Here is a 26,551-nt window from a genome sequence, read left to right on the forward strand (position 1 = left end):
CCTTTACGTATGCAAAATAAATTCACTCAAAGCTTCATTAATATTAATTTAAATTCAGAACCCATTTACATTAAATTGTTCATTAAAAATTGCCTATTTTATGCAACATGCATTCTGCAAAGAACACATAAGAAACTGAAACAGAGGGCTCAATTTAATGATGGAAATATCAGAAGTAAATGAATTTGAATCATTCCAAACGAATAATAAACCAGCCCTCTCCCCTGCACTAATGTGTCCAGTTTGGCAGGAGCCTGGGAAGGGCACGAGAGCTGCCCTGCTCCCCTCTCACCAGCGCCCTTCTGACCTCTGTACCACCACAGAGCCTCGCGAAAAGGAGAATTATTTATGGACAGGCACTCCCATAAAAACGTTAACTAATTGCAAGTGCACTGAATCACTTCGGAACTTGTATTTATTCCAACCAATGTCAAGTTTGGCTTCGCTGCTTACAAATAATCCCTCGCATGAAAAGAACGAGAGGCGAGTGGTGAGGCAAGCTGGGAAGGAAGAGTTCTTCTTTTGGTGAACTCCCACACCAACAAATACAGTGAGCTTAGCGATTCCCAACAGCTGTTCTGAATGAAGAAGAGAGAGTCATAATTAATAACATGTGTCCTGACAGAATTAATTAATAATTTATAATTAAGTCTAAAATATGAACTTAGATTATTCTTGAGGAGTTGCACCTTTACTGTCCGCCCAAGGCAGGTAATGGAACTGGCGAAGGGCTTGCAGATATTTTATGCTCTTCCAGCAACTCCTTCCTCACTCTCCCTGTGCCCCTGGGGAAAAAGCCTTTGAACATTTCCTAAAAAATATCTTAAAGTTGATGCTTGCACTGAGAACTGTTTCAGTTCTGCAGGCTGTCTCTCCATTGAGATAACCAGAATACCTCTCAGCAGCCAGATCAGGGAAATTCAGGAGAATTAAATCTCACAGCCTCAAATTAAGCTCTACTTACTCAAATCTTACAGTTCTTTTTATGGAAACGGTAACAAACAATTTCAAGCCCTTAACAATGTTCTATCCTGCATCATTATACTTAAGAAAACTACTACACAGTCTCTCGTGAACTATGCTTTAAATCCTTTGAGCCAATTTTTATGCATTTTTTAAAATACCGAAAACAAGAGAAATCAATTGGATTTTTTTCTCAGTCCTCCTGCTTTAGGTAATGACAATAAAAAATGCAACACAGCCATTGTTTAGTGGGATTTTTAAAATTAATTTAATGTCTAACTGCAAATGCTGGAAACTAGAATTAATCTGTCTGGATAAAAAAAGGCTTACAGACATTTAAATGCATGTATCGGGACACTTTATCAACCTAACATAAAATTGTCATCTTATCTTATTATATGACTATTTTATGCATGTGTCAAAGAATTTAAAAATGAATGCCTGTCTATTCAGTCTAATTACAACTGCATATTATCTGTCTGGATGTACCAGTCCATATCATTGTTACCAAATACAATATATTGTATTCACCTTTCATTTTTAACTCGAAGCTGATAAACCACAATTTGGGCGTAACCAAATTAAAAAAAAAAAAATCAAAAAAAAACAACAAACCCACACACAGGAAAAGAAAAAAAAAAAAAAATCGCATTCAGACACCTGAGGTAGATTGTTTGGTAAACGATGCTGAAGTATTGCACAGATAAGATAACCCACGATCACTCTGGAACTGTTATTTTCGGTATTGTATCATAGCCATACACGCACACACACACACACACTTGACAACGCAACGCTTCAGGCATCTTAATGCTTCATCTCCTAGCTGTACCTTGTAAATAGGGCTTTATTAAAATTTGACAATCGATATCTGGATTCGCCAGGAAGCAGTCCTGACACTGGATTAAAATATGGATTACCATATCGTAAAGCCAGTAGCTACAAGGCTTGCTCTGAAAGATAACACGTAAGGTTACTTCACGTTCCGGCAAAACCTTCCTTCTCCTTCCCCATCCAGCACCATGTGTTTGCACATAAGTGTGCACACAGCACACTCCAAAATGTTGACACACTTCAGCCCAAAGGTGCTCTTTTCTCTACGGTTCCCACTAATCCTGGAAGCAGCACTGACAAAAAGGAACCACTCTAATCCTGCTAACTCACCCTAGCTTCACTGCATTTCCCATAACCCTGCAGCAGTCACAATTCATTCTAATCACTTTACAAAACAATCTTTAGTAAAAAGAGGAAAAATGCAGACTTGTAAGCCAATTTAAGAAATAACTGCTGATACATCAGTTATTGACTATTTCACTCCTGCTCATGATAGTGCTCAAGGCAAAACTGAGAACAAAATGACAACATCAACCGCACGCAATAAACTGTGGCCCAGGAGAGCACTGAAGCCCTAATTGACAGCTGTCAAGCTAATGGGAGAAATGGCAGCTGATTCTGGAAAATTCTGTTTTCCAGACGGATATTCAGTGGAATCTATCAGGCCTTTTTATATTTATGCCCCTTTTTTTTTTTTTTTTTTTTTTGCATTGTTCCTCACACTTTGCTGGAAAAAAAAAAAAAAAAAAGAAGCAGAGGACAGCCATAACTAATCATTTTGTCAGCTTGCTGCTAGGAAGAATCTCTGTCCAACAGAGAAATATGTGGCAGGTTTGGAGGCAAATAACGCACCAAGGGCTGACGCTGCAAGTACCTTTATAGGTAGTCTACTTTATCGCTACATTTACTTTTGGGGTATGTATGTAGTGGCAAGCAATTCCCATAAATTAGAGAAAGCATTCAACTTCCTGAACTCAGAGCTGCCTGGAAATGTGGCTGCACAACCTTCGTGCCAGCTCACAACTGTACTCCTGCAGCGCTCTCCCGGCCTCGCTTTGGAGGCGCTGATAAACTGCGAGGAGCCCTGAAGTCTGCGAGAAGTGGCAGCGCTCCGCAGCTCTCAGAAAGCGCTGCCATGGATTCCGCTGTTCACCCCGACCGCCTGCGCCCTGTGGACGTAAGCACTGAAGTTGGCAGCAGCCTAAGAAGTGCGCACGTATCTCTAAGGTTTAAACCATGCTGTGTTTAAAAAGAAAAGAAAAGAAAAAAAAAAAAAGATGCAAAAAAAAAAAAACAAAAAAAGTTTGTTTGTTTTTCCAGAGGGTTGAAACTCAGTGTCATTGTCTGGGCCTAAAAAGCTATAATTGTTTCATTCAAAAAAAAAAAAAAAAAAAGAAAGAAAGAAAAAAGAAAAAAAAGTCCGTTTCCAACAAATTGTTAGTTTCCAGTCTCCCTTCAAAAGAGCTTAATATGTATCCAGAATATGTATTAAGTCATTTCTGTCAATAGAAAGTACATTTTCTTGATCTTTTAAATAGATAGGTTTCTAAAAAAGCTATGAGTGAAAGCTATAATTTAAGAGCACATAATTACTATTTGCACGAATGAGACTAGCCTCTATTAATGCAGTACCTTAGCTTTGCTAGCCAATCGTCTCTAACTAATAAATATTTTCTTCCTTCTGCCTTAAATGACAGCAGCCATCGGAGCAGCAATTCTGATCGCCCCCCTCACTTTACCAGGTGTGGAAAAGCACTGCGACACCTGACTTCCCCCCCAAATTTATCTACGATATTCACCTGAGCCTCAGAGCAAACAAACTGAAATTATCATTTTTACAGATTCTTGATTCTCAGAGACAGCTTTAGTCTTCTACAGTGTGGTGTTAACACTTGGGCTAGACATAAAGAATTTGTGCACCTGTCTGTTATGTCTGCAAGCTCTGCGCTGCTGAGAGTTCTTTGTTGTTGTTATTCTACTCCAGACCATTAAAAGGGCCCTAATTCCTATGACATGATTATCCAGGTACCAAAGCCCATTTGTCACCTGCAGCAGAAAATTGAGTTAATGCACAACTAAAGGCAACCAGGACTGTGTAATATCAACTTGATTACATCAAACTAGCTGCAAACCTAATTCTGCTGGATGACACTGCGTGGAGCTTGTCATCTCCAATCATTAAAGCTGTCAGGAATCCATCAGGTTTACAGCTAATTAGGTGAACACTAATGAAGCTGGCAAAACAACTTTTCTTTTTTTATGGCTGAGCGGACCTTTCAGTTTGGAGAAAAAAAATTCTCGAGTATTCTCAAGGTTGCTGGGGACTGGATTTCCTGAGTTACCAATCAGCAGACATCTTTAATTCTCCCCCCTCCACCACCTTTTTTTCTCTCTCAGTACCAAGCAATCAATTTGTCATCACTCTCAGTATGCCACAAAAGCAGTCATGAACCTTATAACTCGCAGTTCTGAAGCCAAAAAGAAGGGGGAAAAAAAAAAAGTAAGTTTCTTCTGTCTTAAAATAAAACCCCTCGTACAGCTCACTTATTTATCTTCATGCACTTATCAACAGCATAAATGTTCTTGTTTTTTCACTCTTCTCAAATAAGTAGCCCTTCAGTCATTCTACATCCCCCATATCCATTAGGCAGAGGCATTTTGATAAAGTAAAGCCAAAGCTAGTGTATGGGAAAGAATGAAAGCACTCACTCTGCCAACTTCTGATTGACCATTAAGCTATTGATGAATGTGCCTGTCAGGAGAGAGACAATTAAATCAAATATGAAACAAAGTCGTTTTGACGGGTCATTTTGATAGAGCAAAACCATTCTTCCATCTCCTATTAGTCCTGCAGTCAAGTTTTTGTAATGAATATTTCTTAACTAACCTGTTATTTCTTTGCTGTTTTTAACGTGTTGGGGAAGGAAAAAAAAAAAAAAAAAAAAAAAAAGCAGCAGCAGCTTTTGCTGCTATTAGAAAAAGTAACATTTCCAATGTGACCAATAAAGCAGCATTTCAGTGGGAAGCAATTATACACAATACTAAATGTTTAATGCTGCTATCAAAAAGCTGAAAGTTTAAAGAGATTATACTTCTGCTAAATATGAAAGATCACACATCATGGATGATTCATTTGAGGAAGGAGGAAGAGACGGGAAGTGGAAGAGAGAGGAATAAAGGTACCTCGGAATGCTTCTGTAGTGCAGAAGCATTTTCTCCCAGCCTACAGAAAGCCCAACGTAAAGCACCGCCGTTTGGAGAACAAGCCAAGCACTTGGAAGAGCTAGAATTCACAGAACCAAACTAACGTTACAAAACAGAAATTTCCAAATACTAGAAAAAGTTCACCTTTTTAATTAATTTGACAAGTGTCACTCGATGACACGATTGAGAAATTAAAAACATTAAGCATTTGGCTAAGATATTATTTGCTACATCGTATCACTATCGGACTTGCAAACTTCAGAAACTTTCTAACTGTTAGTGCAGGGAACTGGGCTGCCAGAAAGCACACTTTTCTATGCTAGAAGTACCGGACGAAGACAGGTACTCCAGAGAAGAGAAGAAGGGAAGTGAGGACAGCCACTCACAGTTTGGGGTGCTCCTTGCCTCTCCTGCTGCTTACTGAACTCAGAGAGCACTGCTCACAGAACTTGTCAGCAGCCCTGCGGTACTTCCCAGCACACCGCTCCAAGAACAGCCCACTCCTGGAGCTCCGGGCTGCAGGGCTCCCTGCCTGAGGAGGCCACAAGCTCAGCTACAGCCACGCCAGTGTCACCGCAGCCACCAGACCCCAGACACCTACATGGCCGTGCTCCAGGTGCAGGTACGGTGTCACCTGCGGACCCCAGGCCTGGCAGGCTGTCCTGGCGGTGTGGCACAGCTGCCAGGAGTTGCACTGACAGGGAGCTGACAGGCCACGTGTGACGTCACCCACCCTGGCGTTACCATGGCAAGTGATTTATTGATGTTTATCGGGAATGAATAGATCAAAGGCAGCCAGATGACAGGCGATCAATCAGCCATCAAATCAAGGATGGCAACAGGCCAAGGAAACCTTTTCCAGCCCACATATCCCCAGCTAAGAATTACTGTAAAATTATGTTTGTTTGTTTGGTTTTTTTATTCTTTTCAATTCAGCTTTTCCAGAAAATGTTCCATAAGTTTAACAGGAGTTGACATTTCTGGCAGAAGGAAAGCAAAACAAACTAACAAAAAGCCTCATCAGGACAAAGCCCTAAAAAGTATTTCTGGAAAAAAAAAAAAAAAAAAAAAAACAAGAAATGGAGGAAGTTGTAAAAGCACTATCAGAAACACTCGCCAGTCATTTGACAATGCACAGATCTCCCCCCCCCTTTTTTTTTTTTTTTTTTTTTTTTCTTTGGTTTCCTTTGCAGCCTCTCATCTGGGCTCATAAAGAACGAATCATTGAGATTAGCAGAGGAGCGCCCAAGGACGCAGCCGGCCCATGGCTGTGGCTGTCCGGCCCGCAGCTGCAGAGCAGCACCAGAGACAGGAGCAGAGCGTAAAAGTTGGGCGGACGACCCCACTCAGGGCGCGGAGCTCCAACTCATACCGCGGAGCTCCCGAACCACCTCGACTCTACTGCTTCATTCACGCAAGCCGTGCAGTTATACACATCCTATCTTCTTTTACAGAAAAACAAAATAAAATAGAGTATTTTGGCTGCCTTTCGCAAATCATTTGTCTGAGAGAGAAGTGGATGGAGAAGAATGGAAGCAAAGTAGGTGCCAAAGTACGGGCTGGAAGCGGACAGCACTGGGCTCCTTCCCTCAGCGCCGGCAGCCAGACATCCCTACGCGTGCACAGCCCTGCCCGCACCGCGGCTGCCGGCACCCGGTGGGCAGAGTTGGGGACGCAGCGAAGTGGGTACCAAAGTAGGGACAGTGCTTCCACGCGCCCCCACCCCTGCAACCCCAAGGCAAAAAAAAAAAAAAAAAAAAAAAAAAGAAAGAAAGAAAATACCCTCCCCCTTTCACCCCCCTCCGCCATCGAGCCGTCAGACCGAGAGCTCCTCCGCAAAGCCGGGCGTGCAGCGTGCGAACGGGGCCGCGGCGGGGACGGAGGGGAGAGGCGAGCGGAGACGGCGGCTCCGTACGGCACCGCACCGTTCCGTACCTGCTGCGCGCCGGGGCGCCTGCTGCTTCCTCCTCGGCATGCTGCGGGCGGCGGGGGGGGCTGCCTCGGCGCGGGGGTGGGAAGAGTTGCTTTAGCCCCAGAGATCCGCTGCGCTGCTCCAGTCTCGGCTCGAGGGCTGGGTCGGGGATATATTTTTTGTTGCTGTGCATGCACGATGCCGAGGAGGAGGAGGAGGAGGCGGCGGCGGCGGCGGAGGAGGCGGCACAGAGGAGAGGACAGCCCTGCTGCTGCTGCTGCTGGCAGAAGAGGGGGGAAGTTTGACAAATCGCCCCGGAGGAAGGAGGAGGGGAAGCCCCCCGAAGAGGTGCGCGGGCGGGAGGGCCGGGGAGAGCCCGCGGCGCCGCACCCCGCCCCGCGCCCTCCGCCTGCCCCGGCGCGGAGCTGCTCACGGCATGGGGCCGGCAGCGCCGGGCGGCACTCGGAGAGCTGCAGCCGGCGCTCCGCGGCTCCGGGCTCGGCGCTGGAAGAGCGGCGGCGGCAACAGGCGCAGCTTGAAGGGAAACGAGACGATCGCAGCGTCACTCAAACATCCCGCCCGAGGGACGCGGCGCCACGCTCCCGCAACTCCCGGCGCGGCGCGGACCCCCCCTCCGCCGCCCAACTTCGCCGCCGCTCCGCTCGGCGCCGCCCCCCCGCTCCGCACACGCCCGCCGCGTTCCCCTCGGCCCGGCCCCCCCGCCCCGACCCCGCCAGGTGACGGGAGGCGGCCCCGCACCTCGGCCCGGCCCCGCTCCGGGACCGCGGCTCCCACCTGGCTGGCGCCTGCGGACGGACGGGCGGGCGGGCGGGGCGGGGGGGCGCGGGGCGCTGCGGCCGTCAACGGCAGCGCCTTCAGCCGCGGGGCGGCAGCGGGCAGCGCCCTCACACCGCTCCGCGGGGCGCCCGCGCGCAGGCCGCCTTCTTTTCTCTCTCTTTTTGGAGCATTTTGTTTTTTTTCTTTTTTTTTTTCGTTTCTTTTTTCCTTTTTTTTTCTTTTTTTTTTTTTTTTTTTTTTGGTCCAAGTTCACTGGCAAGCCGCCACCGCGCTCCGTTCGGCGAGCGGCGGCGGATCGATGCGCTGCGGGCTCGATTGGGCGCTCCTGGGCGGCGGCGGGGCCGCGCTGCGCCGGGAGGGCCGGGCCGGAGCTGGGCTGGGATGGGGTGGGATGGGGTGGGGGCACGGCGGGCCCCGCCGCCTCCCGCAGCCCCGGAATATTGGCAGCAGGAGGGGAAAAAAAAAGAAAAGAAAAGAAAAAAAAACAGTAGCAAATTTTTTTTTTTCTAAAGTTCACGGGGAGGAATTAAAAAAAAAAAAAAAAAGATGATGATCTCAGTGTTACGGTAAGATCAAAAGCACCTCCGCTCGCCCCCGTTGCTCCGCGCTCGCGGTGGCTCCGAGCACCGCACGCTGTGGATACGGCGTCCCCGCGCCCCCCGGGCTGCGCGTTCGGTGCGCGGGGCGGGGGCTGAGCGGCGGCGGTCACGGGACGGTGGTTTTAACGCGGAGCGTAGAGCGAAAGATAAACCGCCGGCTTCTGTAGTGCACGGGAGCCTGATACTGCCGAGAGAAGCCAAACGTTTGTGGCGAACAGCGCGGCGAGCTGTCAGCGCGGCGCCTGGCTCCGTCCCGGCCGCGTCCGCGTGTCCGTGTGTGCGCGGGGCCGGGCCCGCTGTCCGCCCGCGTTCCCATCGGCGCTGCCGCTCGTTCCGTTCCGGAGCGGTGACAGCGCGGTGGAAGTGGGGAGCTGAGTGCTGAGCTCAGCTCGCGCTGCCTTTCTCCCTCCTGGAGTCAAAAATTAGGAAATTGCCCCGAAGCGCTGAACGCAGCCCCTGGGACGCGTCGCTCGGCCCTCGCAGCCCCGCTCTGCCCCTCCGTGCGTCGGTGCGGAGCATCCCGAGGAAATCGCCGAACATCACTTTGGGGCTCTGCGAGTTGCGGCAACTTTTCTCCGTCCGCCTACCTCCCCCCAGCCGGGCTCACCTCCCCGAGCTTCCAGTCTCGCGCTTCGCTCTCTTAAGGCCCGGGAAGGCAGTGGGGCTCATGGGGAAAAAGTCAAATTTTGGTGAACAGCCGCCAAGGAGCCTCCCGAACCCCATACAGACAGCTCCGCGCTCAGGGCCGGCTCAGCGGGCGCGCACACGCACACAAACACGCACACAAACACGCACACACGTGCCCCGCTCGCAGCCCGAACGAGCCGCGGAACTGTTTGGTTGGTAACTATACTTTCCCCTCACCTCCCCCCTTCTTTTTTTAAGGAAGAAATATCTATTGAACTTCCGATCGGACGGATTTCAGCTGGAAACGCGGAGTCCTTCAAGTGCATTAGCTTCTCCGGGGGTCATGGTCTATTTCAGAGGGCCGGAACCCGTAATTGTATTAAGTGTCACATTTACAAACATAACGCTTACAAAACAAACGCACAAAATCGATGACTGCACGGGCCCTATCTGCAAAGACTCCGCACACGAGGCTCGGAGCTGAGTTCGCCCTTCCCGGCAGTTCCAAAGCCAGGTACCGATTATTTCCCATTCCCACCGTCAGACGACCACCCCCGCTCAGCGTCCCGCCCGCTCGGCACCGCGCCCGCCCCGAGCTCCATCGCTTCCCCTTCCACCGCCCGTCCGCTCCGCAGCTCCCCGAGCACGGCGGCGGCGGCTGAGCCGCGGGGAGCCCCGCACACGGGACAGCGCGGCAGCGGCCAGCGGGGATCCCCGGCTAAGTTCGCCAACTTGGCTCAGCCCCGAGCAGGGCGGGGGTTCGCCGGTAACCGCGGGGCGCACCGAGTGCCGGGCCCTGGCCCTCAGCCGCCCCCCTGCAGGCGCGGAGCGGGGCGGCAGCGCTGGCAACGCCAGCTGCAGGGAGAGCCCGGTGCCCCCCGAGTGAGCGGTGGTCGCTGCGCCTTCGCCCGGTGCGGAACAAAGGAGGAGCGGCGCGCGTCGGCGCTGCCGGGACGGATGCGCCTCTGCCAAGTTTGTTTAAGAACACGGCTGCCCGCGCCCGACAACGATCCTCGGCTTTTGTGCAATACAAAGCGTTGTCAATAACCATTACAGCGGCAGCAATTATCTGAGGAGAGAACAAAGGCATTTTGTAATATCTACATAACTTTATTAGAGCAAAATTGTTTTTAAATGCCTACGAATTCCCAAACCTCCTGAGTACAAATGAATAAAAGTTTTTCTTCGGGCTAAAATCTTTGCTTGAATGTAAATTGTTTGGGTAAGTGAATTTACACAGCAGCAAAGTTTGTTTGGCTCAGTCCGGTAGCTGCGCTGTAACGAACCAGATGTTTTGGCTGCAAATTATCCAGAGGACTTTCCCAGTTCTGCCACGCATCGCACCCCGGAACGCCAAAACTGGGCCAACGGGGGCCGGGCAGCTCCCCCGGCCCTGGGAGCGAATCCTCAGCCCCAGCCCGCCCCTCCCCGGAGCCCCGCGGGCTGCGCACCGGCAAAGCGAGAACCGCGCAGGGGAGCGGGGCAGCGCGGCCCGGCCCTCCCCGCGGTCTTTCCCCTGGCAGCGGCGGAGCCGGAGCGCGACCTGCAGCCGCTGCGTCCGGAGCTGAAGTTGGGCGGCCGTGAAGAGCCGCGGCTGATGCCGCCCGCTGAGCCGGGGGGGGGTCGGGGCTGCCCCACTCGGCCCCGCCCGGCCCGGGCCGCCCCGCCCGCCGCCTCCGCTCTCACAGCAGCAGTTTTTGGGGACGGTGCGGGGTGCACTGAGATCTGTCGCCGCGGTGCCGTCCCGCTGAATTATCACTTCTTTTTTTTTCCCCCTTGAAAAGGACTTGGGGGTCTCTGAAGAAACAATCAGTCGCTGCTCTGAAGGAAAGGAGCGATACCATTCAGAGCTACTGTAGCGTAATGTGTTCACTTGGGCAGTAGGAAAACCCTTTATGAAAATTAGTTACAGAGCCCGAAACTCTCTCTCTCCCCCCTGCCCCGCTCCCCCCCCCCGTGTGCCAACCGCAGCCATTGTGCGCACAGGGCTCAGCGCAGCCCGCCCGCACGAAGTTGGCCCCGCTCCGGCTCGGGGAGCTCCTCCGTGCAGCCCCGGCGCTGGGGAGAGGCGGGAGGCAGCGGTGGGGCCGAAGCGGGGGGAAAGGGATCCCCGCCTGCTCCCTGCATCACCCGGGGGTCGGCGCTGCCCGGCAAGCGCGGCCGTGCCCTTGAGAGCGCCTGTGACCTCACGGCAGGGAGATTTGGTTGTGCCCGGATACATCCTGCAGCGGGAAAAAGCACGGCGCGGAGATTCTCCTGCCAGATCCCTCCTTTCTTCCCGCAGAAACTTCTTCCCTAGGCAGCTATTTTACTAATTTGCATATAGCGTTTGCCTTAAGACAGGCAAATTTCTCTCAAAAATACTAAAGAAAAGAAATAGGCGTCCAGCTGTCACCAAAGGGACCTCGCTCAGCCCCTGGCGCCCGGTGCCGCTCCGCCGCGGCGGGACGTGCGCAGCAGCGGCCCCGCGATCCGCCCGTGCCCTGGGCCGAGATGCACTGAGCATCGGCGGGTCCCGGTTGGCACGGCCGGGTCAGGAGAGAGGTGGAAATTGAACAAGTGTGACACCGGCATTGATTCGCTCTCTTTGTTCTCGTGTCATCGGTACACAATGGAGAGAGAAAGAAACGTGACTTAAAAATCGCAATTAAGCGGCTTCCGTGGGTTAGTTCTTGTTATCAAATCCCATTCCTTCTCTTAAAAAGCGCTTCCAATTTTAAAATAAAACAGACAGTGTAAAATACTTTCATCTTTCTATTGTAAGAGTTACTTAAATTACGACTGGAAGTTTCCCACAGGCTCAGTCAGGTCTTGAAAGAACGGCAATTTTTTTCTACTGTTTTAAAAGTATTAACTTCCTTTCAAACATCCCTTAACCTTTAATGTTTTGCAACTTGATGAAAAGGTCACTTTGCTTGGAGTGGGTGCATCTGCTTCGTAATTGTTCTAATATCGAGCAGAGCTCCATCCCAATGCTAAGTTCTTTTACGAAGGTTTTTTTTCCCTTAATACACTATTGGTAAGGTTACCGCGAGTAATTGTTCTAAAGGCAGAGAGCCACAGACCAAAGGATGCCTGCACCTTATTTAATTTCACCAACCTCAGATGCTCAGAGCTGCATCCAACAGATGACATCAGTGGGGCTCTGAGAAGAGGAACCTGACCAATTTCACCTCGTCCAACTGGGGCGAGCCTGGGGCAGGGCAGGACCAGCACAAACAGATGGATTTCTGGACCCTGCTGCTTAAGGAAGTATTGCTGAATACTGACCAATATTTCCCTGAGCCTGCAGCAAGCTCTGCCCGCTCACCTCGGAGCACTCTGCAGGGAACCGTGCAAGGAAGCAGCGCCACAGGTGGGTCAAGGCCCAAGGAGCAGCCAGCGATCTGGAGCCACCGGGCAGCAGTTCTCACCAACCAGACCTAAGTGATGCCGTGTTACTAATCCAATTATACCTTCCATCACTTGCTGTGAGGGCAACGGAAGCCTTTCAGTACGTGTAAATCAGCATTTAGCAGTGGGGACAACACTACTTTGACCACTTAGCCAGCTCTGGTACAGGCAACCTATGTCCCTTCCCACGCAAAGGGAACATGTCCATGCCCTTCCTGGGCTCACTGAGTCCCTCTGGGGCAGAATGGGGCCTGGGACAGGAAGAGAATCCCCTTATCCACTGCACTGCAGCTGCACCAGACTGCAGCATTCAGAGCAAGGATCTGAAACTGAAGCACTCATCACTCTAAAATACAGCAAGATTTTCTCATTCTTACACAATTCAAACATCTAGTGAACGTGTTTAATTAAAACTTGGCTATACATTTTTTTTTAAGATTAAAAAAAAAAAAGAAATGAGCTAATTATACTGCTTAATATTCTAATAAGTTTTTGTTCTTGTTTTTAAATAACACACTTTTTTAGCCAAGCCAATCCCTTGAGGACCGCTTCCTCATTTATAAGGCAGTCCCCAGTGGGAGTTAAGAGGAGGCTATTTTATATGAGGAAAATGTGTTCTGAAAGAGGAGCCCTACACAGATAACCCCACATCACATACATCAGGATGGAGGCTAGAACACGTATTCCAGTGATGCAAATCTTCCCTTGCAATAATTTGCTCATTAGCATTACCAAAAGCCCGGATACTGATGCCTATGTATTTGTTCTTGTATTTTTCACCGCACTAATGCTTTTCACTAAAATTATTTTAAAATTTTGCTTTATTTAATGAATTTAAAGGTCAATCCTCTTCCTTTCCATATGCAAATCCTATCAACAGTAGAGGCTTAAAATTAACGGGAGTTAATATACTAGAAGCTCCCTTCATGCCCAAACCTCACGAGGGAACAAAATAACCTCAAGATAATTTCACCAAACTCACTGCTTTCTGCTGTTTTTGAGTCACCAACCAGCAGGCAGCCGCAGTATCCTGTGGGTAGGGAGAAGGGATGGGAGGGCAGGTGCGAGCTGCTGGCACAGCAGGGCACAGCTGCAGCCCTCTGATACACACACAGGTGTCACGTAGGACCTGCAGGGTCTGACGGCATTTTTTAACTACAGGTGTTGGTGTTACAACTGCGTCACAGGGAGATGGGAAGGGACTGCCAACCCCAGTGCTTTTCCTCTGCAGGCCCTGAGGAAAACATTCCCCATGCCACTGAGAGCAGCTCGGCTGACATGACTCTGGCTGCCTCGGGCCATACAGGATCTGTCTGCCAGGCCTTTCAAGCAGCTAGGCCAGGTGCCCATCAGCAGAGCACCGCCAGCCCAGAGCGTTTCTCTGTTGGTGGGGAACAGCAAAACCCCTGCAGTAAGGCCGGCCCTAGGCCTTGGTTTCTCGGGGATGGGCCACGTGACTTAGGGCCAACCAAGGACCACAACCACAAACTCCAGACCCGCAGCCTGACTGACCTGCTCCTGGTGTGCCAGGTCTACTGCTCCCAGGGATTGCAGAGCTGCCGCTGGGATAGGCTGCAGCATTCTGAATCTTCTCACAGAGCTCAGCAGTGGTGCGGTGCAGACAAGGCTCAGGAGCTGAGCCCTCACAATGCCAGCAGCACAGATGGGCTCCCGCTCCTCTCAGACTGGAACAGATGACATCGCGCTGTCCCACGGCTTTAATGGTGGTTAAGGCCACCTCTTCCTTCACGGCCCTGATGTGGCCGAAGCACTGGCAAGGGGAGGGCTGGACGCAGGCAGCACTCTGAGGTGATCCTCTGTGGTGCTGAGATCTGGTCCATGTTCAGTCCTGCAAGCTGAGATCGCAGGCTGACGGACGCTCACAGCTCCTACTGACTTGTCTGTAAACCAAAGAGCACAGTTAGGTCTTGTATTTGAAGTGCATGACAAAATAAGACTTACACAGCTTATGCCTGTGAGCGCTGATCGCTCTGTTTCCAGCCGAATGGCAAAGCTCAGTAATTGTCCAGGTACGTCACAAGCTCGAGGTTTGCATTTTTACAAACGTTGGGTGTAAATTACTTCCACAAATAGGAATCTGGACTCGGTGAAACAACACAGTTGTCTGCTATAGCAAATCTGGTGTTCCTGGATTCAAATCTGCTGGAGGCATTCTGGATTTTAATTAATATATTGCTTCATATGTATGAGAATTTCTCTTTCTCTGTTTTTTTTTTTCATCTGTTTTCACACACTGCACTTCTAGTTTAAACAAAACACATTCTCTGCACTGCTCTCCAAAGCAATTGAATAAATATCACAGACTGTATAGATCCGGTAGCCTTTCCAGTGAGCAACACAGCAGTCATGCTTCACAGAAAAGGGATAACATCCGAGAGTGCAGCTGATAAGAGCAACAATTTACAAAGCAAGAGATCTGTTATGCAGTGAAAGCTTTATTACCATGACTTGACGTTACATCTCCAGCACATAAGGGTTAATCATGGCAGCAGTTTGCAGCTGGCTGCGCTCTCGGGGGAGCCGTAGCGATAGACTTCTGCGTGCAAGACAAGGTCAGCACCGCTCCCCGGGGTCAGCCGGCCCCACGATAACACAGCTCCCAAACTTTGGCCCCGAGGAGACACAGGTGCCAAACCCATTTTGTGGTCTGCTGTAGAGCGCTTCTTGTGGTTTTTCTTCTCCTCGATAAAAACACATACATAGCTCTGTGGTATATAATTGGACGGTGAGTTTTCAGAGCTACCCATCAGTGGGAGTTTTCTGTGGCAGCAGTGGGTTTGTGAGCTGGCCGGGTACATGTAACATTTCACGGGAGACTTACTCTTAGTGGACTGATAAAACAGAGCAGGCAGTGCCGAGTGGAAGGGCCAAATCCTGCCTAATTTGTGCAGGCTCACTGTTTAAAATGCTCAAAGGGTAAAGCAAGCAGAATTAGACTGTAACATTTTATTAATATTTATCTTCTATTGCTACAAGACACAACAATAATCAAATAAGAAAAACTTTAATCCTCAAATGCAGCTTTAATCTTCAAATTGGTTAGCTTATCAGAGGGGTAACATTTATTTCCAAAGACAGACTGCTCAGAAGGATCAGCTGAAATGGAAACCTGTAAGTGAAAGGATGTAAGTTTATTGGGCAGTGTTGTCTATATTTATAGTTTCTGCTCAACCCGTATTTCTGTTTTTATATGCATGTGTCAAAAATTAATATACGGCAAACTTCACCAACAGTTTTAAGAGATCCTAAAATATAATAAAATCAATAAATGATGTTCTGGCATAAACGTTTCTGTAGCTGAGGGTGGTCAGGTTCAAAGGGCAACATCTGACCATTTCTCTTTCCCACCCTGCTGCGGAGTAGGACCCTCCCCTCAACTTCAAATCACTGGGGAGAGGGTAATTTAAGCTATACTTGATGTACCCTATACATCACTGTCTTCAGGACCAGGTTTAAAATTAAACTCTGATGTACAAAGTTAAACAAAAATGAGATAAAAATTGGCAGGGGTTGAAGAGGGTCAAAGTAGTCAAAACACAAGGTAGACTATTGCTTCTTTTGATTTATGTTATTCCGTGCAGTAAAAAAAAAATAAAATTATAGCTTTCGTGGAGACTTTTTTCATTGAGAATAACGCATTCCTAATTTGTTTTCTATAGACTTACAGGGCATTTGCTCTAGGAGAGGGAAGCATTTATTTATTTATTTAGTTAGTTTGGCAGGGGCAGAATATCATCAGCTGCTGGCAGAATATTCAAATTATCATTAAGTGCGACCTTTGTCACTCAGCAGCAAGTGAAAGAGAACAGTGTTTCACTTTCTGTTAGTGGTTATCTTATAATGCACGCACATATAGGCGCATACTCACAGAATTTAGCTTTGAGGCAACTCTTTTAAACGCAAACAACGTACTACAGTCACATTTGGTAACAGAAAGAAGGAGTTCAGTGAACGTTTCCTTTCTCATGTTTTACATGCACATAATGCAGTTACCCTCCAGAAATTCAGTACAGGAAAGATGCCAAATGGAGGATTCTTTTGAAACCAATTCAAGAAAATCTTTGCAGGAAGTTAATTTTTTATGATGTAGTCAACTTTTCCACATATTGCCATTTATATGGTTAGTGTGTGGACTGCAGGCAAAGTAATTCGGAATTGTAATCTTTATTTTCTCTAATACGATAATGAAATCAACTACTATCCGCTGGAATCAAATGATTTTTTTTCTGTGCTACTCCAGTGAAAGGAATACAGGAATTCTACTGCCTAAACTGCCTCGCTAATGGGAAAATGAAGAAAAATCAGGTCCTCAAACAGCTAGTAAATAAAAAAGTCCTCATTTTAAGCATGCAGGTTGACATGTAAAGATGTTGGAATCTTTTTAAAGATTTTAAAAACCCCTGATTAGGCAAGGGGTTTGTTTTATTGTTGGTTTTTTTTCTGGAAAGTTTTTAATTTTACTAAGAAAAAGTCCTATTGACTCTATATGGATTTCAGCTGGCTGGAGTTGGCTCGTTCTTTCTTGGGTTGCATGAGGGCATTGGTCTACGAAGGGATCTAAGCTTTAAAAATGCCTGAGCTTAGTTTTAAATCTAACAGGAGAAAAACACTGTTGAGACAATGATAAAAGAAGAGTTTTTAAAGTGCTGTTTGATTAACATTGACAATGAAGATTCTCTGTTAATTTACTGAGGGCATACCTCCCATTTAGTATGCAGATTTTAGTCTTTCAATAAGTCTAAGTGATGCACTGTATAAAATACATTTTACATGTGTGATTTTACAGGACTGATCTGCATATATGCCTTTAATATGCATGATTTGGCAAACAATTTATGTAACAGCTAATGAACGCAATTTTTCCCAGACACCTGATTGGGAAGCTGAAAGTGAAATAGACCTAAAACCAGCAAATGGTTTTAATAGGAATAGCAAGCAAAAATAAAGATCAAATGCTATAACGGGTCCATTATATCACTCATAGTCTAGTGTGCCAAACCCTCTGAGTTTAACAGCAATATTTTTTCTCCTATCAGTGAAGACATTTTCAAATATCTGTTTTGTTTTGTTTGTTTGTTTAAAGTCTTTTGAGGTCACAGAGAGAACTAGTCACGCTCTCTGTAACTACAGCAGATTGCGTGCAGCAAAGAGCAGATGCAGGAGCGAGTTGGTTAGGAAAAGATGATACGAAATTTTTCTTTCTCTGTTACACTTTAGGAATCAGGAGATCTATGAATTAAGGAGATGGTGACAAAGGTGACAAGGAAGTACCACAGTATTCAAGTAGGATGAAAATGCTTTGAGAGCCTGGAGGGTTTTAGAATGAAGGTTCAGACAGAACAGGAGCTACTCTGAGGCCAGTAGCTGGTCAGAAAGCAGGTGAAGAACAATAAGGCACAAATAAATTAAAAAGAGGGAGAACATCAGCTGTTAGACCTACAAGTAATCCTTTAAAAATCATGTGCTCAGCCTGTGACACAGGAGATGAACTGATTGATTCCTCCTTGCACAAGGCAGCTGGCTGGGGGAACTGCTCCACATCCCAGCTGCTCACTGACTCCGCTACCTCACCCAGTCACCCAAGACTATGATGTGTCAAGGTCCCTACATGTGCTGGTCCTCTGAGGGCTTAATTCAGAGCTCATCAAAATCAATGGGAAGATTTCCACTACCTTTGCGGTAGATCTTGTTAGACCTTTTCCATCTACACAGCTCCAAGAGAGGTTTTCATTTTGATGTAAATATATACTGTCTGGTTTTACTGTACAGTATTTTTATGGAATGAAATTTGCTCGCCAACATCTATAAATACTCTAATTATCAACAACATTTCTTCAATCCTTGTTTTATCAGAAAAGCAATCTCACCAGAACCTTCTTCTGTGTCCAGTACATTAACTCGCTCAAGCACTCGAAAGGTACCATGCTCTGAGCAACAGTAAAGAACTGAGCCTATAATTTAATAACCCTCCTTCTGAGTAATTAGTATTCACTCAATGAAATTCAGGCTTTGCAGAGGTCCAGTCAAAGGCCTAAGCACCATTTAAGTCCAGCTGATTCCCTAGGGCACCTCTGAGCTGAATTGGGCCCCATTTTATTAAATTATAATAGAAAGACTGCCATGTCAAGTATTCCAATGCTGAAAGACCCAACCCCACAAGACCTCACACGGATAAGTAATCATCACTTATGCTAATAGCACATTTGACTTCCGTGGGATGACACATGAGGATGGACTACTTACTTGACTAAGATTAGTAAGAACGGCCATGTTACACAGAACAAATGACTTCTAAATACCCAGCTGCAGCAAAGTGCTGACTCCCATCAGTGAGTGCTGTGAGGGTGAATGAAGGGCAGGATATGATCTTTAGAAGCCTCGATGAATGCAGTTATTGAATTGGTGACAGTTTTGCAGATTTCTAACTTATAATAAACCTCAGCTTTGCCTCCTCAGTTACAAGTTTCTCTCTGCCATTCCTCTGTCCTACTTTCCTTTTCTTTTGCCATAATCCCACAATTGTTTTTTTTTGTTTTTTTTTTTCCCCACTCTTCTTTAATATTTACAAGTGAATTTAGTGTTTTGGAACACATTTAAACAACAAAATCACAAAACCACGAATGCTCCTATTTACCAGCAGAGCACACTGCTTGGTAGTATTTCTCAATTGCTTTGAATGTCCCACCCCTCTCTTCTGCTGGGATCAGTGCAGCCTCTATGCTCCTTTTTGTCCTTGGCTTCTCCCTTCAAACCTGATGATAAAGGCATCATACTGGGTTTGTCAGTCTAGTGGTTTGTCTGAAAAAATGCCTAAGTGTTAGGGCATCTGTTTAATACTTTTTTTTTTTTTCATGCAGTCACAGGAACAAACACATTTCTGCCTTTATGCTCTACAAGGCATTTGTAGCAACATCCTAGAAGGAGAAAAATCTTTGCATCTCACCTGCCTCAGTTTCACTTATTTTACAAATTCCTTTTGGCATAGCTTTACTTTCCTAATTTTCTTCCATTCATTTAAAAACAATTTCATAGCATTCTCTTATGCTGCTCTTACTTTTTAAAACTCTTTTTTTTTTTTTTCTCTACCATTGGCTGGAGAAGCTTTATCTGAAAGTAGTATTGTTGTCATCACTGGTGACTGCCTTCTAGGGGTATTTACAAATCCAGTATTAATTTGTTCCTAAGATCTGGGCAAAAATATATATCTGGTAGAGGATTTGTAACTAGTATACCGAATTTATCCAATCCCAAATCCAAAATGATATAACCTAATCACAAAGGAACCCCTAGAACCCACTTTGTTTGACCTATACTGTAGAAAGCCATATAAAGGCAAAGAAGATAATTATTATATCATTAGCAGTACTCTTCAATGAGTATTTTCCATTTTCTTGCAGGCTTCTAGCTCAGCTGTAACAACTGCTCTGTTTTTGTGTGCCTGTGTGTTTTGCCAATCACAAGTGAAATAAAAATGCCCTAATTTCTGCAACTCTGCTTTCATTACACTGTAAAGCACTAAAAGCAGAAACAGTTTCCTGAAGAACCCCTTCATAGCAGGCCCTTGAACAAGATGACTGTTTCTAATAAGCAACAGCTGTCGTTGTGGTTTTACTAGTCAAATGATTCATGTCTTTTGCTCAGAAATGATAAGTGGAACAAATGTTTACTTAGATATGTAACAGAGGAACAATTGAAAAATAGTAGACTGTCAAATAGAAATATTTTCCTGTTATCTGATCCTTAACAATTAGCCTGAATTGGTTTTAAGTCAGAAGGCAGCATTAGAGCAGTGCAGTCAGCATTGGTAAAGAGTTTAGCTCAACTGTTTTGCAAACAGAATTCAGCAGGCTGTGTTGGAAATGTTTGCCATGGCCTTGAAGGTTTGGGGGCTGCAAGCAACTCTGTGCCAGCTGCCATCCACCTTCAGTCCTGGCAATCTCCCCTCCTACCTTCAGTCATCTTCAAAAGGAAGACAGTGAACTTTCCCCTTGGTTTATTTTGTCTTCAGGGAATATCAACGTGCCTCTCCGTTGCTTGGTCTTGAGTGAATACCCCCTGCTTGCTACTGCTTCCCCAGGGTTACAGGGACTGCTGGGAAGAGCAGATTAAATGAGGAAAAGTATTCTAATGCAGGAGATTCCAGGCTACGTTCAAGGACAAAACAATTGCATTACTCCTTGGGTGCTTGGAAGGAGAAATTAAAGGACCTTTGGTGTCTCTCTGCTGTGCCTGGAAGCTGCTGCAGTCAGAGAGATTTGATACCACTGTGGCATCTCAGGGCCAGAGGTAAATTTTTGTTAAGTGCTAGAGGAAGCAGTGGTAGACTAACTTCTATGAGCCTAAGAGGACAGCATCAAAAAGCAGTATCTGCTGCTCTGAAGAATGGAGCTGGGGAAGAAACAGCTGCAGAGGAGACCAAGGGAGCCTTGGCATACTCAGTGTGCAAATGATACCAGTGTACCTGCCTGTAATTTATTTGAGCTTATATTGATGCTTGCCAAGAAAACAGGGTTTATATCCACCTTTAGTATGCACTGATTCTGGACTTTGACAGAACTCCCTTGCCAATATTGCTGTGTGACACTGCAATGAGTTGCACAGATTCTCAGAGCTCTGGTTTCCCATATGTAAAACAGTGGTGATATTTCCTCTCTCCCCTTGCTTAGCTTGCCAGGCTCCTGGGACCAGCAATCCTTTATTGTGTGCCTTTGTATCATCTTGTACAACAAGACCCTGCTCTCAGCAGCTGAAGATTGTAAGTATCTCTGAAATATAAATAGATACTAATAAGAATATTTTGACACAAGATGGAATTTTATATTCTAGAGAGGGAAATAAAATATGTACTAAAGTCTACTAAAGTGTAAGCATGAGATCAAATGATAAAATTCTTCTAGGAACAAAGAATTGACACAAATTTGTGAGATTAAACTGAACTAAAGCAACAAAGGCTTGTTCTGGTGGCTTATTCACATAAAGTATATGAAAAGGTAAGTGAGATGATCAAATTACCCTCACAGCATGGATTTTGACATGGATGTAGACTAACTGAGTCACTGGAGGACTGAGCAGGTGCGTTGTTCTAATTATACCCTCAGCCTAGTGAGGAAGGAGCAAACTTCCCAGTTGCTTCCCTGGTGGAGATAAGGTGTTATCAGCCATCAGCAAATGAGAGGGGAGAGCAAGGACAAGGCACCTGATGGGAGAAAGAGGAGGGAAGGAGGAAGCTAACAGAGCACGTTCATAACACTCCTCATCTTTTAAAAACGTATACACACATCTACTCTGAGCCATTTGCGTGCCACTTCTGAAACTCATTTCACATGTCTCTGCTTAATCTTTCTGTATAGCAAGGTACACTTTTTTTTTTTTAACATTTTCTATTTTATAGTCTTGTAGTGAGATAGCTGGCTAAATATGATGTTTTATTTGTTTATTAATTAATCAACAACAGGCATACTAGGAGTTACAATCCAAGCAGTCCCACACATAGATTTTTATCACCATATAACATAACCCAAGGGAAATATGCTTCTTTTTTTTTTTTTTTTCAAGAGCATAAATGGACATTTCTATAAATTGCAACTACTTGGGAGCATGTAATATGCAATATTATTCATCTTTGTATTCCAGGTGAATCCAGACTAGACTACCAGCCTCTAGGGGAGTCTGCTTCATATAATTATCAGTATTCAAAGAATGATTGTAGATGTTGTAGCTTAACAGCAGGTGAATGGTCCTTATCTGAATATTAAATAAAGTGCAACTTGATTTCCAGGTTCTCTCTGACTAAATGTTTGCAAAGTCATTAGTGAAAGCATGCAGCTATAATCCCAGCCACTCTTTTTCTTACAAAGGATTTCTGCTTTTGTTTTTAATTCCTTTACAGGATGAATTGTTCACCTCCCTTTCCTATTCACACAATCTTGTCCCTTGGTTGGACTACCAGAAACATCAAGGAATCTGCCTTGTAAGTAGTACCTACACTTGTCATTTCTTTAAAATCAGAAACAACAAAAGAAACGCAGGGAAGAGCAAAAAAGAGAAAGATTTATTATTTCCTCTAAGGATTATCAGAGCTCTGAGTGTTGGGAAAAGGCTGTTTAGTAAACTGCTCCTTTGTCCTCCCAAGTTCTGGGAACTTGAGCTCTGTATTTGGTTTCCTTGTTGCACGATCTGTGAGCAGCTTTATATATTTATTTAGCAAAAGCCTTTTATTACTGTTTTAAAATGTGGAATTTAATGTACTTGAAAACTATCTTAGTATCTCGATGATGGATGCTATGCAAATATAGTAGATAGTTGTGTTATAGGAAAATTAATAGCAGCAAAGAAAAAGAACAAAAACACCCCCTGCTGAGCAGAAGAGAACAGACCAGAACTGGCAAAGGAAAATTAATGGAGATAAAGGAAAAAGAATTACTGTGGGACTATATAAAACATGATCTTGAGGCGCAAGCCATGCCTCAGTCCTTAGCTGAGAAGAGTACAAGAATCCTGCTGGAGAGCTGTTTTTAAGAGGACTGTTTGAAGCTCTCCAGCAGTGTACGTAAGCTAGAACATCGGCTGCATTCTTTGCCAAGCATCACAAAAACTTTACACCCACTAAAGGTCCACTTTTGGGCCAACAGCGATAAAGCATGTAATCACAAAAACCTCAAATCTGTCATTTAATATCTACATCAATCAATCTAGATAGCTAAAACAACACCATATTCATCGCTGTGCCATGCCATGCCATGCACTACTCTTAGGTGGATTCTCACTTATTCTAAGCTGTAACCTGTTGAGTTTTTGGCATGACATAGAAAAACTATTTAATTTTCAAGCAATATACTTCTCAATGCTGCTTCAGGCTTCTGCAGGCTCAGGCAGATGGTTCTGCTCTGTCTACACCTCTGCAGAAATGTGGAGTAGAAATGTTTACTCAAAAAGGGAGGAGAGAAGAAAGCTGCACACAATTCTGTGCTTAGCTCTGAATTATACTGAAAGCCAGGTAGTCTCAGGGGTTAGAGAATCCAAGGGACTCTGCTTATGTATGCTCAAGTCCTGGTTTTTATGGTGAAAATACATAGTGAGAGCTTTTTCCAGCAAGTTAGCACTGCTATATTGTTTTCTTGTTTGTTTTTAAGTTTTTAAAAGGTAAAAAAGTAAAGTGAACAACAACATTGGGTTGAACAATGCAAAATAGATTTGCTCACTTGCATTCAAATAGTCCTCTCCTCCCTCCCCACACAGCTATCTTTCAAAGCCTGCTGACGAAATTATGAAATCCTTATCGTAATTTCATGTTGACTGTGTAAGAATTTAAAGACCCTAAGTTTTGGAATTCTCACCCACCGAGAAATGGGCATTCTGTAACTCCCTGTTTCCTACTTTTGTTTATAGGGACATCTACAGAGGAGCTGGGCCCATTCTGCATTTTGTACCTATGCCACAGTACAGTTGCCAGCAATCTAGGGAGCAGCCTGAAGCAGTGTGGTTTTTTCCAGTCCCATATTCTTCGGTATACTTATGTGAAAGTGAACTGTACAGATCAGTTCTGATATTTCTGTTTTCCTAAGTTGAAAAGAAAAAAAACAAACAACAAAACAACAAAGAAACTGAGCAACCTTTCCTTTTTGTTTGTATGTGCAGCTGTGATGATTTTCTGTTAAGGGAAGCACTTTTGCACATTTACACAGGAGCCCTTAAGTACTTAATGGAGACTCCATCCTCTAGGAACAGAAACACAGTATTTTGTCCAGGGCAAAAGGCAGAAGTTAACAACAACTTTTTTTTTTTTCTATTTCCCATTTTTAATATGTACAAAATAATAAATAAATAAATAAATATTAAAAAAAGACAGAGAGAGAGAAAGAGATTAAAAAGGAGAAAAGATAGAGCCCAAATCGTCTATACAGTTCATAACTTAAGTATTCAGCCTTGCACAAGTGCCAGCTACCTGCAGTCACAGGGACTAGTCCTGATCTATCCTTAAACACACCCATATTCTAATGATTCTTTTTAGCAACACCAGAACACATGTTATTTGTATTCATTTATATTTTTATAAGCTGTTGAAGCACTTGCACACCTCTGGATTTAAAAACAAGCCCTGCAGCAGGCCATCTGCACTTAGAAACTGATGGCCAAACCCAAATCCAGCTGAAGCCAGGGGAGATTTTGACATTTATTTTAATGGTGAAATTATAATCTGGTCAAACTACAGTAAAGGGTAAGATGATTTGCTTAGGGAGGGATGAGGGTTGGCTTTGTCCCTGTCATCAACCACATGCTGGCTGATTTAAGAATGAAACTTGGACCTGTTCACAGAGGTAATCAATCTTTAGATCAGACCCTCTTGTTCAGCTTGGCTAAGCATTGGGACAAACAGAAAAATAGCAACTCTTAGAGAACACGAGAATGTACCATGCTTTAATATCTAGTCCTCCAGAAACTAAGAAAAAAGAAAATCACCAAACAGGGAGCTAATCCAGAATATGCTTCCTTCGGTAACTGACAGAGTGAGGCTGGTAAATAGAACAGTACAAATTTTACAATACACTTACATTAGGAATGTAATTCTCTCTAAGTCTATAGTACATACAAATTTTCCAAATTTCTGATGGAAGAAGACTGGGGAGAAATCTGACCCAAGCTCAGCAAAGACTTTTCCCGTCCCCTCATGCGGAGACCCCAAGCAGCACAGCCCTGGTCCTCTGCAATCCGTGCCCTGCCTCTGCCTGTTGCCCTGCTGCAGAGAGGGTGGGCTGTCCCTATGAACCTCAGCAACTTCCACGACTCAAAGCCTTGAGCCAAGGGCTCTCTTGACTGCTGCTTAGTATATGCCTGGACATTTACAGCCCATAGCCTGACAGAGGCCCACAACAGGTAAATTACTGTTAGCCATAGAAGCATTCCTAAACAGATGAGGGTGTGAGCTATGCAAATATTTACCCTATAAATCTGTTGTGTGGCTTGGGAGTAAAACAAAAAGCCACTTAAAAATTTCCTCCAAATTTGGCCATAGCATAGTTGTGCTAGTTCAAAGAAACAGAGTCAACTTTATTGTTATTAGTGCTTGGATCAAAGAAAATTATGAAAATAAACATTAGACAGAATGATAATCAACACTGGAAAAGAAATGTTTACTAAAGATTTTCTTCTGTGTTCTCTTACCAGCATTAATAATATTTTCTTTTTCTAAAGTTTTCTTGCTTCCTTCAAAGAGATTGATTTCAGTAGAAAGAACAAACATATGCAAATAAACTGAATGATGTTATACCCCCTGCCCCTATCCCCCCAAACTGCATCAGATAATTCCATATTGTTAGTCTGCATTACATTTTTATCAGTTTTTTGTCTTAATCAGATATGAGGCTCTTGCAGTACATCTCCAGAACCGAGCCGTGACCCTGATGTGACTCTACAGCACAGAAGCAGCCTTAACCCTGCTGTAATCTAATAGTTCAAATTTAACGGATTTGTTTTTTCAGTGGAAATAATGGCTTCCTGTCACAAAACAGAGCCACAGATTACATATCTGATAAATGGCTTTGGCATGATTTTTTCATGTAACACACAATTAACAGGGCTTTTTCATAAGACCTCATGGTTTTCAGATCTGGTGAAATCATTAATAAGTTCATTACTGTGTATTTTCTTCTTGAAAAAAAATCAACACTTCTGCTGGTGCTTTAAAAACAAATAATACTTTGCTTAAAAAGAGTTCACCTGTGCTTTGCAGTGTTCTTTTAGCCTCAAAATACTATACTGAAATTATTATCCATGAGTGTTGATGTGTTTGGTTTCTTTTCATGAGGCATATAATTATTATTGATAACCCCAAACATAAACAAAGTAATCTTGATTTTATAAGCTACCACCCATATGGATGCTGAAAATTTCCACATTATAGCTACGATTGTTTTTCGTTTTGCCATAATCCCTTAAATATTACCAACTAACAGCTGAACAATACGTGAGGATATGTACAGCTCTTCCACGGACAGCACTGAATACTTTGAAGGAGCCTATCATCTTTTTCTTGCTTTTGAAGTTGCGGTTCAGAACTGCTCGAGTCGCGTTGGTTGGTTATCCTCAGCCCACCCAACCACCAGCCCTACACTGCTGTGTGCTGCTAGCTCCTGGCGCTTACAATGAGGTAATCGTCACCTTGTAGTTCATTGGTGTGAATGCTGGTCAGATGGCCTGTATT

General features: G+C 45.2%; 2 protein-coding genes and 1 long non-coding RNA gene across 5 annotated transcripts in view; 2 read left to right on the forward strand and 1 right to left on the reverse strand.

Moving 5' to 3' along the window:
* The window catches only part of TSHZ3 (teashirt zinc finger homeobox 3), a 63,087-nt gene extending 53,934 nt beyond the window's left edge, over window positions 1-9,153 (reverse strand). The window contains exon 1 of one of the 3 annotated variants that reach the window (XM_085235214.1): window positions 8,918-9,153. Coding sequence is in view for 1 of the 3 variants with exons in the window: in XM_085235213.1 (XP_085091339.1) it covers window positions 6,937-6,976 (40 nt within the window). In the remaining 2 variants the exon portion in view is untranslated. Of the gene's footprint in view, window positions 1-5,387; window positions 5,516-6,936; window positions 7,076-8,917 lie in introns of those variants that run through there. The other 2 variants (XM_085235213.1, XM_085235215.1) reach the window with 2 other exon arrangements.
* On the forward strand, window positions 6,266-10,133 carry LOC146543480 (uncharacterized). The gene is made up of 2 exons (XM_085235194.1): window positions 6,266-8,277; window positions 9,196-10,133. The coding sequence occupies exon 1, from the start codon at window positions 6,266-6,268 to the stop codon at window positions 7,652-7,654; it is 1,389 nt and encodes a 462-aa protein (XP_085091320.1). The 3' UTR covers window positions 7,655-8,277; window positions 9,196-10,133.
* A 10,003-nt stretch (window positions 10,134-20,136) lies between these two features.
* LOC146543481 (uncharacterized) lies at window positions 20,137-23,847 on the forward strand. Its single transcript, XR_014886192.1, has 4 exons — window positions 20,137-20,637; window positions 21,018-21,106; window positions 22,241-22,321; window positions 23,740-23,847. It is a non-coding gene; the product is annotated as an uncharacterized LOC146543481 (long non-coding RNA).
* Window positions 23,848-26,551: the final 2,704 nt, after the last annotated feature.

The sequence above is a fragment of the Meleagris gallopavo genome, chromosome 13 (genome assembly GCF_905368555.1).
Source record: "Meleagris gallopavo chromosome 13, MGAL_WU_HG_1.1, whole genome shotgun sequence".
Classification (NCBI taxonomy): domain Eukaryota; kingdom Metazoa; phylum Chordata; class Aves; order Galliformes; family Phasianidae; genus Meleagris; species Meleagris gallopavo.